We start from the raw sequence: 14,792 nt of genomic DNA on the forward strand, positions 1-14,792 counted from the left end.
ATTAGAAACTTGTAATTTTGATAATTTAAAAATATCATATTTTGTTGTAAAAATAATTAAATCAAACCTGAAATTCTCTCATACTTAATTTAAATTTAAATTTAAACACTTAAATATATATAATTTTAATGTTTAAAAAAATTTAAATACCTTCTAAATTAAACCAAGTGCGACTGCATAATTTTTAAACTACTTAATAAAAATTCACAATGTCAAACGTACCGTGCTATCTTAAACAATATCCTAAATTCGGAAGATTAAGTTTTGGAAGCTCTTAATGATGTCGCATTATTTTTTATTATTATTATTATTATTATTAAAAAAAATATATCATACTAGTTAGGGGTTTGTTTATTAATTAAAAAAAATTAATGGTTGTAGGTAATGACTGGAAATAAAAATAGAAATAAGAGATATCTCAAAAATGGTTGTCGAGCTCGTGAAGAGGGTTAACCCCTTCATGCCATGCATGTACCACGCGGGAAGTATATTCTCGCGCCAAAAAGAATGGATTGAAGAAAAGGGCGCGATGTCGAAGAGTGTATCAGGCAAAGGGATCATTGAAGGATACGCGTTCGATCCCGTAGAATCATCAATAACTCTAAAAGAGAGAGAGAAATAGAGAAACCCCCGGATCTATATGTATATATACACCGAAAGAAGGATCGAGAGCCTGCAACCATATACATAGACGATTTTGCAGTTTAGATTGTTGAGAAAATATATTTGTTATTTCGAATTTAAAATTTATAACAATTTCAATTTAAAAAAAATATATTTATAGATCCACAAATTATTTCTGATGGACTCCTGGATTATATTACACTATATGGAATGGGAAAACCGCATTGTTAATTATTTTCAATTAAAGTAAGTACCTTGTTTAAATGAATATGCAAGGGGGAAGTAAATGAAATAAATTTATCCCCCACTAGTTAGGATTACGATATATTTTGATTCAAAATAACTAATTTGCATTTCTCAACAATCTGAAATACTTTGGGGTTAAAAAAGAAAAAAAAAGAACCCCAACGCATGATACATGGTAGACCGAGCTTTGCGCATTTTTTTTTTCAATGGCATGAAAACCATTCTTTAGTTCTCCGAAAGTCCGATAGGGGGAGTGGAGTTACGGGTGATCCTCCCGGAAAAAGACGGGCTTACTGATCAAAGCCCCCTTCTCCCGATTCTTGGCAGCCCAAAATTTCATTTTTTATTTTTTTAGCGCGGGGGTTTTCATTCGATGAAAAGTTAAAGTTAAAAACGCTTGGGTAGGGACGAAAGCCCACAGAGTTAAGAGATAGCGAAAGCGCCCCCTTCCAAGCTTTATTTATAGGCAGGAGAATTCCCGCGATTTTTGTCCCCAAAAAACAATCAATTAATCATAACCATTTATCTATTCCACGGAATTAAATATCCGTTTTTTCCTAAGCCTAAATCTGGGATCATTCTCTTCTTTTTTTTACGTCTTTTTTAACTTTATTTTAAAAAACCGGAGATGTACCTACCTACCCCCGCAAACCTACCAGATAGAAGTTTAAAGAGCAAGTAACAAACAAATATCATAAGATATTTCTAATGTTTCTATGAAATAATTTGGTTAAACCAAAACATTATGATTTCACATGCGTAGAGCACATTTCGAGCTTTAATATGAAACAAATTCCATGAAAATCGAACGATAAATAAGAAAGTTATTAAGGTTTAAACGAAAAAAAGTAATATTATTACGTCATCAACGTTTCTAAATTCATTCATGACATCATAAAGTTTGATTTTACTTTAAAACCTTCATAACTTTCTTAATTATGGTCCGATTTTGGCGTTCTTGGTCTCATTTTAAAGCTCTTTGAATACTCTAACTGGCTATGATAGTTGTAGAAAGTTTAAAAGTCACTTTTATGAAACTATTCCTTTGAAAAATCGGAGATGTACCTAGTTTACCCCCTCAAGAAAAGTTTTAATAAAAAAAAAAGAGGAATCATTTTACTAAAAGTGGGGAGGAAAGTTAAGTTAGGAGGGATAAATTTGAATCGATACACCCAGGATGCAAAGCTTTAGTAGCTCATCTCTGTATTTTTATTTTTTTATTTTTCCTGAAACTCAAAAGTATTCTTCTCTAGCTCATGGCACCAAGGGTGGTGCAAAAGCTCCAAGCGCACTATACTTTCCTTCAACGCTAGAGATAGTATTTTTCTAAAGCAAAATTCCGGCTCTATAGAAACTTTAGAGAAAATATGAGAGAAAGAGGGGGTCGAAAAAGATAAAAAATACACAATTCTGAATCTAAGCTCGGGGGGGGGGAGAGAAGTATAATTGGCACCCAGTTGGACGTTCCTTCAACATAGTTTGCGGAGAAAAAGTAGGACTATATAAGTAACATCATACCAACAAGTATGAAATCTATCTTAAATTCTTTCAGAGTCAGATATTATTTTAATTCCTTAGCATATACAGGGTGTTCTGTAAGGTCTATCAAAATTAATTGGTGGGAGAGTGTTCTTTGGACAATTTTGAATCGAAAATGTTCTATAACATTTTGACGTCCGGGCCACTGTTTTAAAGTTATAACGTAAGAAAAATAATTCTATTCCTTCGAAGTATCTCAACTTCGACCAGAACTAGAGTCATACTTATCATTACAACGTGACTTATGTTTAGTATAGGGAATCTTGGGTATGGTTGGCTGCGATGGTAATTTCAGTTGCAGAGCGTTTTTAAACAAAAGAACAGGGACTTTTCTTTTAGGCGAATGTACGTTGCTGTGTCTTTTGAAAACGTCCCTACATACGTTTTAGCTTAAAGGTGAAACACTGCGAGTTCCGTTGTTTCATCTTTCTTTGAGAGAAGAGAGGGCGGCTTCTTTTTGTCTCAGAGGGTTGTTCTTTTAAACTTTTCGTTGCAATTTCCTTGGGATTTTTTTCTTAGTTTTTTATACTATAGGGAGAGGGGGAACTTGAATTCTACAAGAAGAAAAAACCTGAAGAAAGTACTAGTTTCGTCGAATCAAACGCGTGATAACCGCCAAAGCTCTAACTATAGGCTTCGTCGGAGGTATTTCTACAAATAAGTTGAGAGTACAGACGCCATGACATATCCTTCTTTTTTTAAAGAAAAGAAAAGGCATAGACTAAAAAAAAACGCTTTTCTATTGTGTGATGCTAAGATATTTGCGCTAAAATCAGTCCCCAAAGTCTGGGATGCCATACAGGATTGGTATCGTATGTCTAGCCTATAATAATGAAATTCTCTCTTTCTCTCTATGCCTTTTACACAATTGTGAGCCAAGGCCTATTTCGTGATCCACCCTTGTAAATTATACCCAATATAAAATTGCTATTCAGTAGCGTATAGTTTTGAGGTACCACCACCACCACATCAGAGCTCAATTTCTAGCCAATAGCAAGCATTGGGAACTAAATTTTTTATAAAAGAATACAAGTGCATGCATGCATGCATGGTGTTTCTTTTTATAAATATTTAGTTTATTTTATATATGGATTGTTCTGAACTTTGTTGAAGATGGTGAAGCGTTCTATTACGTTTACTTTAGCTAATACTACGGATTAAGGTTGAATTTTAGCCCTATATAACCATCCGTTGCTATCCAAGAGTGCACCACACCAAAGAAGCAATACAAAATAAAAAAAAACTTCATAACATGAAATGCAATGAAATAGAATATTTCGATGTGCACGCCTTATGACCACGATTTTTCCGAACCAACCACATCAGTTAGAGTAGATTCACGTGTGTCCACTCTATTATTATAGAACCCGAAAACCGAACTTCGACGACGACTAGATCTTCCTTCTCATGCATGCGTGAAATTCAAAATACAAGGCATTTAAAAAAAATTCAATCCAAATAAGAAACTATTCAATACTACCAATAAAAATTGAAGTACCAATTAAGTGCAAATCTCGATTTACATCAAAGATAGGCTCAATATGTTTCTTAAATTAGGATTTCGTAAGTCAAAGGAATTATCAGAGACTTGTACCGTTTCATATCTGAGGTTATACTCTTCAAGATTCACGTTATAATTTAACAAATTCACGAAAACCAGAAACTTGATAACTGCGAACGATTGTACATTCATTTCATTCCCCATGATATTTATAAAATAGTATGGTGATAACACACACCACACACACGATTAAGATCAAGATTCCCTCCAGCTCTCTGTCATTTAGTCGCAGTCATGTACGGGTATTTTTCAAACTGAAGATATTTCTTTTTTTTTTTTGTCTACGTAAAGATTCCACACCTTTGTGTCGTAATAATGGTGTTAGAGGAGAAAAACGAGAAAAAGAAAAATGTTAGAATTTGTATGATCTCAAGCGCTATGAACTTGGTATAAGTATACATTCTGCGGAGTTTCGTCATCGGAAAAACACAGTGATGCCATGCGATGATACTAACCAAGGTCAGAGCCACGATGCGGCTAAAGTAGGCGTGTAACACTGTAGCTACACTCCCATTGCGTGCATTTCAGCTATGAAAAAAAAAATATATATATATTATTCCGAATGTCAGATATATATATTTTTAATCTCCAGGAATTGAGACTCGATTTTTTTTCTTGTCATAGCGAACATGGGAAATTTTATTTAAAATACAAGGGGATGTTCTTTATAGGCTATCGAATGAAAATTAAGTGGGAAGTCGTATCATAAATTATATTATGAATTTTGATTATGAAATAATTATTTCGTTTCAATGTCATATTAAAATTCCGGTGAAACATTTCCCCACCCTAATTCAAAACATATTTTTCATCACTCTATAGTGTATAATTATATTACATTATAAAATTAATACTTAGAAACAAAATAAAAGTTTCTTAACAATAACCACCAACCAACGCGTGAGAAAATAATTTCGCAAAACACTTACCGGTAAGCGTTAAGTGAAAAATCGTGTCGATAAATTGTTTTTCGCAATTTTTATCTCGTGGTTTTGAAATTCAACCTTTTTCTTTAAAAGTTAATTTTAATTTTTTTTTGTTTTTTGTATTATTTTTGTTATAATCGTGATGTCTCGTGAATTTCGGGACTAACACGCGCTAGCTTTGGTTTAAACATAGCTTATTCCGACTTTCAAAAAACCAGTTAGAGCCAGTGAGCGGGGTTTGCGGCGAAATTTACATTTTTATGCCCAGAAGCTATTGTTTTCTCGCATAATTTATTTTATCTCTTTTTTTTTTTTTTTTTTGGCAAACGCGATATAAATTTTAGGAATTAAATTTCGTAAAGATAGAAGAATTGACACATCTCGAGTCGCGGAAGAAAATCTTGTTCGTATTTCAACAAAGTGCGAGTGAAATGCATCAACTAGTTTTTGTAATATTTAATCTTACTCCCATGCAGTTTTAATAAAAATAAAGGGTCATATTGACACTAAATTAAGGTTTCTAAGGTATTGTTATATTGAATCCTAAGTTAATTTCATTCCAATCTCTATTAGGTTTAACATTATAATTATTTATAGAGACATAAGAAGTTCATAAAATTTAATTAAAAGCATAATTCCACACTCCCTTTTATAAACACGTAAAATTTCACTGAATATGTATAGACGTTATAAAAAATCTATAAGAATGTATCGAACCATTCGAGGTGAACAGATTGAAAAGCCTTCGATAATCTTTCAATAATAATAATCCCCCCCCCCCTAAAAAAAGAAATGGTCGCCACATAATTTAATTAATATTCGTGTCAAGGACTGGTTTCGAAGAATGAAATAAAAATAAAAAAAAAATAATATTCTTTTCAAATCGAAGCTCGACGCGAATTCGGAACCCTCGGGCTAACGAACACCGACAAAATATTAATGGTTGTGGAATAAAAAAAAATTAGCTTTCATCGAAACAACTGCCAATTTTTACAAGGCGAACACAAGGCGTGATGAACCGAATAATATTCAATGAAAGCCCGTGACGAGAACGAGAAAAATCCCCGGTCTAGTATCTATTCAATATACGAATTTTCTCAAAAAACCGAACATGCTTCGCTAATTTGAAGAAACTCCATTTATCTTTTCACTTTCTTTTTTTATTTCATTTCAATCTCGCCTCTTTGCTTCAAAGTTTCTTACACTTGCACTGTTTAGACGCAATTTTTAAATATTAAAACTTTAAAATAAAAACTCAAAAAAGCACGTGGCATTTTTCTCGCGCCAAAAATTGAAGATCTTCGACTAGAGCACGTGCCATTTTTCACGCGCCAAAAATTGAAGATCTGACGTCTATGTGCGAGACATTTCGCGCGCGTTTTGAGGTTAAATTCCCATACACAGTATAAAATCAATTGGGGTAGTGGGACGTAGACAACTTGCTTAAAAACTAATCATAGCCACTAACTTATGTTCGTGTAATCCAGCAATTTACTATAATTCTTTCCCCGGTGAGTTTGGACTAGGCGCATTGTCCAATTCAATTTGGTGGTTGATACGTGACATTTATGGCAAAACAGTAGCCATCCATATCATAGAAAGAGCCCATTAAGGTCACCCCATGGCCATAAAAATCCGTTCTGGCTCGCGCGGTGCAGGGGGTCCTACCTAACGGCGCCCTTACGCGACCCAGGATTGGAATTTGATTTAAAGCCTGGTGGTTATGCCATGGCCAAAAGAATGGCTTTTAGCCTCTTCAAAGATCCTCGAAATCAATTTGTTTCGTTTGATCTTTAACACCCGGCAAAATATTTCTTTCTCTTTTTGGAACCCTATTAAAAACGGTACGAAATTCCTGACGAAGGTTTGCAGTTCGTAACCCGAATCTCGCCGCGCGGTTCACGAGAAGGAAAGGAGAAGAAGCCTGTGTGTGTAGGCCACGTTGACGTATACGTTAGGCGGTGGCATGCCTATCGCAAGCTCGTTACTCTTTTAGTCAACCTTCGGGGGCTCTGGGGAAAATGCGAAATCAATAGCGCTCGGGCATAGGGGACGCGATGAAAAGAAGGGGAAAGGGGATTATGTGCGCGTTATGGGAAAAGCCGGGCTTTAGCTTCAAGCTTGAGACGAGGAAAAAAGGGCCGTCTATCGAGAAGAGAAGACCAGCACGCTGCTCTAGGACCTTGCGGAAGCGCTACTAGAGAGACTCTGCTGCGTGTCCGCCTTCCCTTGTCCGCGTGGCTCTCCCGCCAAACGCGATCTCGACCCAGAGCTAGTCAAACTTTTCCTTCTATTGTGTTGTTGTTACGTCGTTCGACCTGACTCCACCGACACAGAGAGAGAGAGAGTCCAGACTGATAGGACAGTTCGGGACAAACTTTCATTTCTAAAAGTTATTGGTAAAGTTGCAGACGGAGTCTTCCGGAAATAGACAATTTGACCCTAGATGACCTTTAAACCAAAGTCCCAACTTTTCATATTCATTTTGGCTGGTGGTCATTGAAAATACTGCCAAGAACCGAGAGGAAACCGTAGCCAAGAGATAAACGAAAGATGAAGAGAAAAATACCTGAGCCAGTTGCGGTTCAGCTTTCCCGCCAGACATGACCACGTGGACTCGATTCTTCTCCCTCTCTCGAGATCTACGCGCACTGAGTCCTTTTTAACGCGAGAAAACAGTCGTATTTTGACGAACAGTGCACGCTTACTCGTCGCTTTTTCTACGGAATAAGTTAAACTTAACTGAAAAACATGGTTACCGAATGGAGCATTCAAACAACCGGTAGCGAGAACCGGTCATTTTCAAACGTTACAAGTGGACACGGCTGCCCCGTTCAAGATCATCATGTTCGAAACACAATACTGGACGCTTGTCAACTACCCGATACTGGTAAGTCCTGCATTCCAACTATGTTACTTATCACGAAGTGTAAACAAAACCTAGATAAATTCTAACAACCGTTCCTACGTAACGTGCTACCGAAATAATACTTAAAACAATACTGAGATCAGGCTGGGCTTCTGTTTTTGAAAGAAACGTTAAAACAGAAATTGTTGTGGTGATTATAGTAGTATATTAAGAACCCCGAAGCGAGCAAAGGTATCTAGCCTAATCTTCCTCTAAAAAAAACAAAACACAAAAACACATTATAAAGAGAACAACACGCGAATTCGTAAGTAGTATATTCTGGTACCGGGCTATTTAGCTAATGAACCATAAGCGCCTTTGCGAGACTACATGCGCCAAGCGAGAGAGAGAAAAAAACAAGTTGGGAAAACCAAAATATTACCTCTCCGAGTCAAGAGGTCTACTACTACAAACTTATTTACCCAGATATGGAGTTATTTCACTTTTTTGAAGTAAAAATTTACGAAATATTGAAGTAGTATTCCAAACATAGCAAACAGTAAAGTAGACGACATTTTACATCCAATAAGGATAAATCTTGGACACATGGAAATCAGTCAATGGGGAAAAGAACAGGAAATGAAGTCTACGCTTCAGCTGTTTACCCTATATTCTGGTAGCTACATTCACAACTGGTTTTCAGTGTAAACACAATCGTCTCGTCTCACCTCAACAATATTCTTAGTTTGCCAACACGAATGTTAACGTTAAATAACACCAAAGCTAAATTATACCCAGACGCACTAATAGTCATAGCGCACCGTAAAGAGAATAAAAAGTCTGTAGCTACTCGTTTACCACTAGCCCTTTTACTAATCTAATTGCCACCATGATCTTTTCTTCTATTATAAAATCTTTACCTGATTATTTAAGAGTGTATTTAACTTTCGGCTCACTCTGAACCGTTAATGTCTCTTCATTTCAGACACGAAAATCAAAGCCAAAAGTTTACTTCACTTCAGGCCTCAATAATTTACACTTTGTTTCACTAAGCCTATTGCGGATAATACTTGTTTTACCCGCCGGAGTCTAGGTCTTAGGTTTCTTCATGAAGTCACTAAACCAAGGATTATTCTATATACAGATGTCGTATAGCTTAAGTAATATATAAACAGCCATTTCAAATAACAATATTAAAAAAAATCTTTGGAATATCAAAATGAAACAGAGCTTTAAAGCTACAAAACTACTAAATGCATCATAATTACGAAAAATACTTCCACATATTCACTTTATATTATGTAAAAAGGGAATATTAAGGTTCTGTATGATTTCTTAACACATCAACACAAGGCTAACTGCTAACGCGACGCACTAGTGTAACAACGGACGGACACACACAGACAAAAAAATAAGCTGCTTTTTAACTCTTTCCGTATTAATTTTGAGATGAGAAACAAGATTATCTTAAATATTAAAATAAATATAATTAATATTAAATATTTTCTTCGTCAGTTGTTTGCCTTATTGAACGTTACATCGTTTTGATATAGAACAATTAAACATTCTAGAGAGACTTGACTAATATTGGCGTTTGAAATGAAGCATACGCCGGTTGCTTCGACTTACTCAAATAGGTAGTATATAAGGGATTCGAATCGCGGCTGTAGATAAGAACATCGCAATTGCGTGAACCTTGGAGGAAGACCCCTCCATTGGAAGGCTAGACGTTTCTCGTAACCCTAGCCGATCGCCGCGTATGTCTTAACCTTAAGGATGTTGGTGGTGTTAGAAGCCAGGTGTACAGACTGGTGTCCATGTGGGATGGACAAAAACAAAGACCAGAAGATGGTTGTGTTAGAAACCAGGTGTACAGACTGGTGTCCATGTGGGATGGACAAAAACAAAGACAAGAAGATAGTGGTGTTAGAAGCCAGGTGTACAGACTGGTGTCCATGTGGAATGGGCGAAAGACTAGAAGATGGTGGTGTTTAGAAGCTAGAAAGTTCAGACTGGTGTCCATGTGGGGTGGACAAATGAACAGTTGTTAGACAGACAATGGAGTTATAGCCTGTAAGTGGAATACAATTTCCGGGACTGTAAATGCGGTCTGGAAATTGAATACACGTTTGCTCCGATCTGCAAACTGCGAACGCGGTCACGTGGGTATAACAACGGACAGACAGACAGACAGACAGACAGACAGACAGACAGACAGACAGACAGACAGACAGACAGACAGACAGACAGACAGACAGACACGTCGAATTTAGAACCTCTCCGTGACATACGTCACTCGGAGAGGTAAAAAGAAATTAGGGGGTTGTTAAAAAGCAGAAGGAAGTACTAGCAGACGACGCTATATGTGAATTTACATAATTATACCATGAATAATGATGATGATGATGATAGTAATTGAACAAGTCATTCATCGAGTCCTATGATATTTACTACATTAATTTGAAATGTAATTTCTATACATGATTCGTTTAATTCGATTATGGTACAACTTTAATTTTAATAAGTTGAATATTATTGTGAGAATTAGATAAACTCTTGTAGGGTTTGTGTGGTACCTCTCATTAATTCTTTAATGTCAAAGTCTGCGGTGTAATTCCATTTCAACTATAACAAATTTATATCGCAAGGGGAATGAAATTAACCTACTCGCAGGTTCAAAAACATTTACATACTTTGAAAAGAACTATTGTCGACACGCTATCCATTGCCCGGTGGCTATAATCATTGCTAGCCAGTGCAATGTATAAAAAGGAAAAATTAATTTAATGTAATTCTTTATAGAATTGCTTTTGTAGAAAATGCACACCCTTTTTTATGGCGTATACTTGGATTTACGCGCAATTATACGACTTGTAAGCACGCAAAACACGCGTGACTTTGCATTGCTGTTATTTCTCCAAATATAATACTGTAGTAAATATTTACTTGACGCATTTTAATTAAATATATGCCTTATTTGAATTGATAAATTAATTTTCCTCCGTATTGTATTTCACGAGAATTTCTAGACTTTCTTTTTGGGTAAGGAACTTTATTCCAAAAAGGAAAGGAAAAAAAAAGAAGTAGATAAAAAGAGAAAGAAAAGTTTTATTGAAAGAAAAGGATGAGAATAGGATGATCTGAGAGGCGCGGGAGGAGCTGAGAGAGTTTGAGCCGAGCAGGCGCTCCGCGTTTCCAGCCTCCCCGAATCCCCCTTTTCTACAGATCAAAGCTCGTGACAGAGAGAACGAGAGAGCTAGAAAGAGCAAAGCGAAGGGGTTCTCGCGGAGCGCTCCAACTCCGGTACTGGGAGGATGGAGAGGATAGAGAGTATTGGGGGCTGGTTGGGGAAGAGAGGCTATCCAGACGAATGCGCGACCGCGCTATCGCCAGAAAAGGATCCCCCTTCCTTCCTTCCTACCGTTCACTTCCTATTCAGTCTGGGAAAGAGAGAGACATAGAAAAGGGGACCCTACCATTGGTCCTCGACTCTTCACGTGACTCTAAACTGAAATGGTCAGATTTCCTTATCGAAAACACCCGCGCAAAGTTCAAGTCGCTTCGAAATGTTTTGTTTGGAAACCGATTGGAAAGTTCCTTGGCGTCGCGATTGTTAGTTCCTCACTCGTTTAAGGACTCTAAAGGTACATTCTACGTAGAGATCGTTTCGGTTACGATTGTCCCACCCACACACTGTATTTTTGAAGGATTTTGTCACTAAGACCGAAACCGACGGTACTGTTGTACTTTTTGAAAAGTTCAATTCTGGTTTCATCGGTGGTGGCGTGGTTCCCCCTTGGAAGTGTGTCGCTTTCCGTTACAGCGTGAGGTAGAGGGGGGAGGGCGCGCGACCAATTGTGGAAGGGATAAGAGAAATAGAAGGGGGAAAGACCGAGAAAGAAAGAAAGAAAGATTGGAAGGAAAAAAAGAAGGCTAGGAGCGAAGGCGCGCCAGCAGCAGCTAGCGGGTTCGAGAAACGAACGACAGGACGGAGAAAATGAGCGAAGCTCTGGAAAGAAAATTCTCGGTACGAATTCTGGCGTTGGAGCTGTAAGAGTAGAGAGAGAAGGTTTTCGAAAATTGGCTGGAAGCCCGCCCGACGGCGCGCGCCGCTCTATCGAAAGGGAGTGAGAAATATCCAACTGGAAAACGGTACCGTCGTGACGAAACAGAGAGCGTGAAAGTACGTAGTATCGAGTAGTGGCGTGCGGCTTCCCTTCGCTCGCCCCGTGTCGAAGTTTGTGTTTTGTTCCACGAGGGGGATCGCGAACGCCAGAGCCAAGCGGCGGACAGTCTCGTTACGCCAGCTGAAGATGCTCTAGAACCATTGAAAACCAAAACGCGTGCCGAATTATACCTCCAGCCGACAACACTCTCGAATAAATAAGTCGAAACGATCGCGTCATGTAAACCAACCAACAAAATCATTTCGCCAAAAACTCGAAATCGTCAAAGAGTAAACAAAAACAAAGAAGGCAAACATGACCCCTTGACCGAGTGATGAAAGATCATACATCCAAAAAGAGACATCTAGAAGACCATTTGCCATGCGACAACGAAAGGGGCGAGTCGCTCGTCTCCCGCGATTAGGGATGACTGTCGTCCAGAGATTATCAATTGAGACGTTCCAGTCGTCAACGAGACATATTTAGTCATTGGTCAAAACTGGACAGTGACAAAGAAGAAGAAGAAGATAGAAGCGGCCTTCGATAAAGAGGAGCTAAATCGGGGGCCCGTGTCAGGGGTGCCCTTTTTCCGAAAGGTCCTCGGTGGCTACTTCCGCCGGACAGAGAAGAGTCCCTTCTTGTCTAGGATCGGACCGTTACTTTCTTACTGACCCCCTCGATCCGTTCCTCGTCTCCCCCCCCGTCACGGGGGCCTCTCCTCTCGTCTTTCCTCTCCGGGTATAGGGGAGAAAAGGCCAAAGGACTAAGGTGCGATGGAGAGTGGCTGCAGCGAGACGGGGTTTATCAACAGCCAGCCGTCCATGGCGGAATTTATGACAGCGCTGCCTCATATCAATGAAACGTTTCACAGGGGATCATCAATCAACGGGCCGGTCATGCCGCCGCCGCCGCCTCTCTGCCAACTGGAAAACGCCGGCAACCAACTCCATCCCGCCGCCGCTTCGGCCGGAGCCACCCCGAACGGTGGCGGCAACGCCGCCGCTTCTTCGGGAGTCTCCGTTTGCGCCGGGTCCGTCGCCACCGCGTCCGGCGCGGCTAATTCGCCGTCCCCGCCAAATACGAAACTGGGATCGCCAACCGGAAACGGACTCGGAGGAGTCTCCGTCACGGAATACCCTTGGATGAAGGAAAAGAAGACGACACGTAAACAACAACACAACCAAGGTGAGTAACGTATACTCCCGATCCTCGCGATGCTGTCCGCCTAACACGCGGCGCGCCTCTTTTTTCCCCCGCCGCGGGTTCAAAGGATCAAACACGTGACTGACCACGCGCTCGTTCCGACTCCGTCCCGAATCCGAATCGAATTAAGAAGGACCCCCGACCTTATCTCGTTACTTAATGAAGCGCAAATCGTTCGTCGTCTCGATTTTCCTAATAGGCTCCCGAAAACGAGAAGAGAGCTAAAAGCGACGCGGACCGACACCGAATAATGGATATTTAATGGTTTCTTTACCGTCGTCGTCGTCGATAATTAAAACAAAGCGATTTTTAGATTCCCCCGTCGAAAAGCTCCTCGTCATCATTTAACACCGCCCTTAAACGCTTTTCCCTAAAAACACGGATTTTAATTTCAATTTCCTAAATCCCGAAATCATATTAATCCATCCGTAAATATAACTTCGTGACACTCTTAATTCCGTGTCTAACAACACGCGTCGTACGAATCTCTCTATATATGCATCGTTATAAATCAGTTAACCTCAGTCTTAATGATGTCCAAAACAAATTATAACCCAACTCCCTCATACATATAATTTTCATTTTTAAATTCATTAGTGTCCCCTAGCTAGTAGAGGTTCTTATAGAACATTATTTTTTATATATATATATATAAACCATTTACGGGAATGTACTGTACAGCCTGATAAAACAGGTGATAAAAGTTATTAAAGAGACAATTTGCTAAAAGATAGTTCTTAAACGAATTGAGCAAGTCATATCTTTAACAAGTATTATCATTAAATCTTAGTTGCAAAATCACAGCACGTGCTACTGGAAAAAAGACTTTAAGCGATTTCTCTAATATAACAAAATGGAAGGTTCCGATATCATTAAATAAAACGTTTTGAACTGGGGAAGAACTCAAAAACTAGAGACTTATAATACTTCATACAAGGTCTTAATGTATTTGGGTGCAAGCGAGTTCGATTCGATAGCGGGGTGAAAGAAACAAGTTAAGTGATGCGGGATAGACCCTCCTGGATTGTCCGAAGGAAGAATGGGGGGAAAGGAAGGAGGGTGGTGTAGTGTAAGTCCAAGAGATGGACGGAGGAATGAACGTCTAGCGTTCATCGTAACCCGCCGAAGGGTCAGCGAGTAAAATCTGGCCAGGGTATATACGTATCAATCACCGAGAGTGGGTCCTTACTGACGGCTATCAATCATGACCTCCGTGTAAGAATAGTGGCGGGCCCTCGTCATGGACTTATAAGGATGTATACTAGCTAAGAAGAATAGCACCCTATGGCCCCTGTATGCCCAAAAAAGAAAAAGAAGTGTGTCCGAAAGTCGCCTCATTGGGGGAAAAAAAGAAAGAAAATCAACAACTATATACACCAACCATAAGAGTTTTCGTTCTTGTTTTTCTGGACACTATGGCTATAGCTATAGCTATAGTCTAAGCCTTAGTTACTCACTTAAATGTTAAGCACAAGGGCACAACACTGACTTAAAATCGGAGTTAACAATATTAAGGGTAAATTAAATTTATGTTAGGCCTTGGCGAGACAAATCATGACCAATTTAGGAGTACCTAAGTTTATCTGTGCCAGCCAATTATTTCAGTTAAATATTTAAAATAAGAGCTAAACATTGACGTGTAAATGGGACTTTAATATCGAATAGAAATTTATAATTAA

The 14,792-nt window shown here is 38.7% G+C and overlaps 1 protein-coding gene across 3 annotated transcripts in view; it reads left to right on the forward strand.

Annotated features, from left to right (window-relative positions):
- The first annotated feature begins 395 nt into the window (after positions 1–395).
- LOC149692557 (uncharacterized) overlaps positions 396–14,792 on the forward strand; it is a 49,202-nt gene continuing 34,805 nt past the window's right edge. Inside the window, exons 1-2 of one of the 3 annotated variants that reach the window (XM_089868322.1) lie at positions 7,848–8,164; positions 10,057–13,095. In XM_089868322.1, the coding sequence (XP_089724448.1) occupies positions 12,684–13,095 (412 nt within the window). In that variant the 5' untranslated portion in view covers positions 7,848–8,164; positions 10,057–12,683. Of the gene's footprint in view, positions 871–4,555; positions 7,787–7,847; positions 8,165–10,056; positions 13,096–14,792 lie in introns of those variants that run through there. The other 2 variants (XM_089868324.1, XM_089868323.1) reach the window with 2 other exon arrangements.

This window comes from Phalangium opilio, unplaced genomic scaffold (genome assembly GCF_054372755.1).
Source record: "Phalangium opilio isolate 3A_F unplaced genomic scaffold, DU_Popi_V2 ptg000024l_1, whole genome shotgun sequence".
Taxonomy (NCBI): domain Eukaryota; kingdom Metazoa; phylum Arthropoda; class Arachnida; order Opiliones; family Phalangiidae; genus Phalangium; species Phalangium opilio.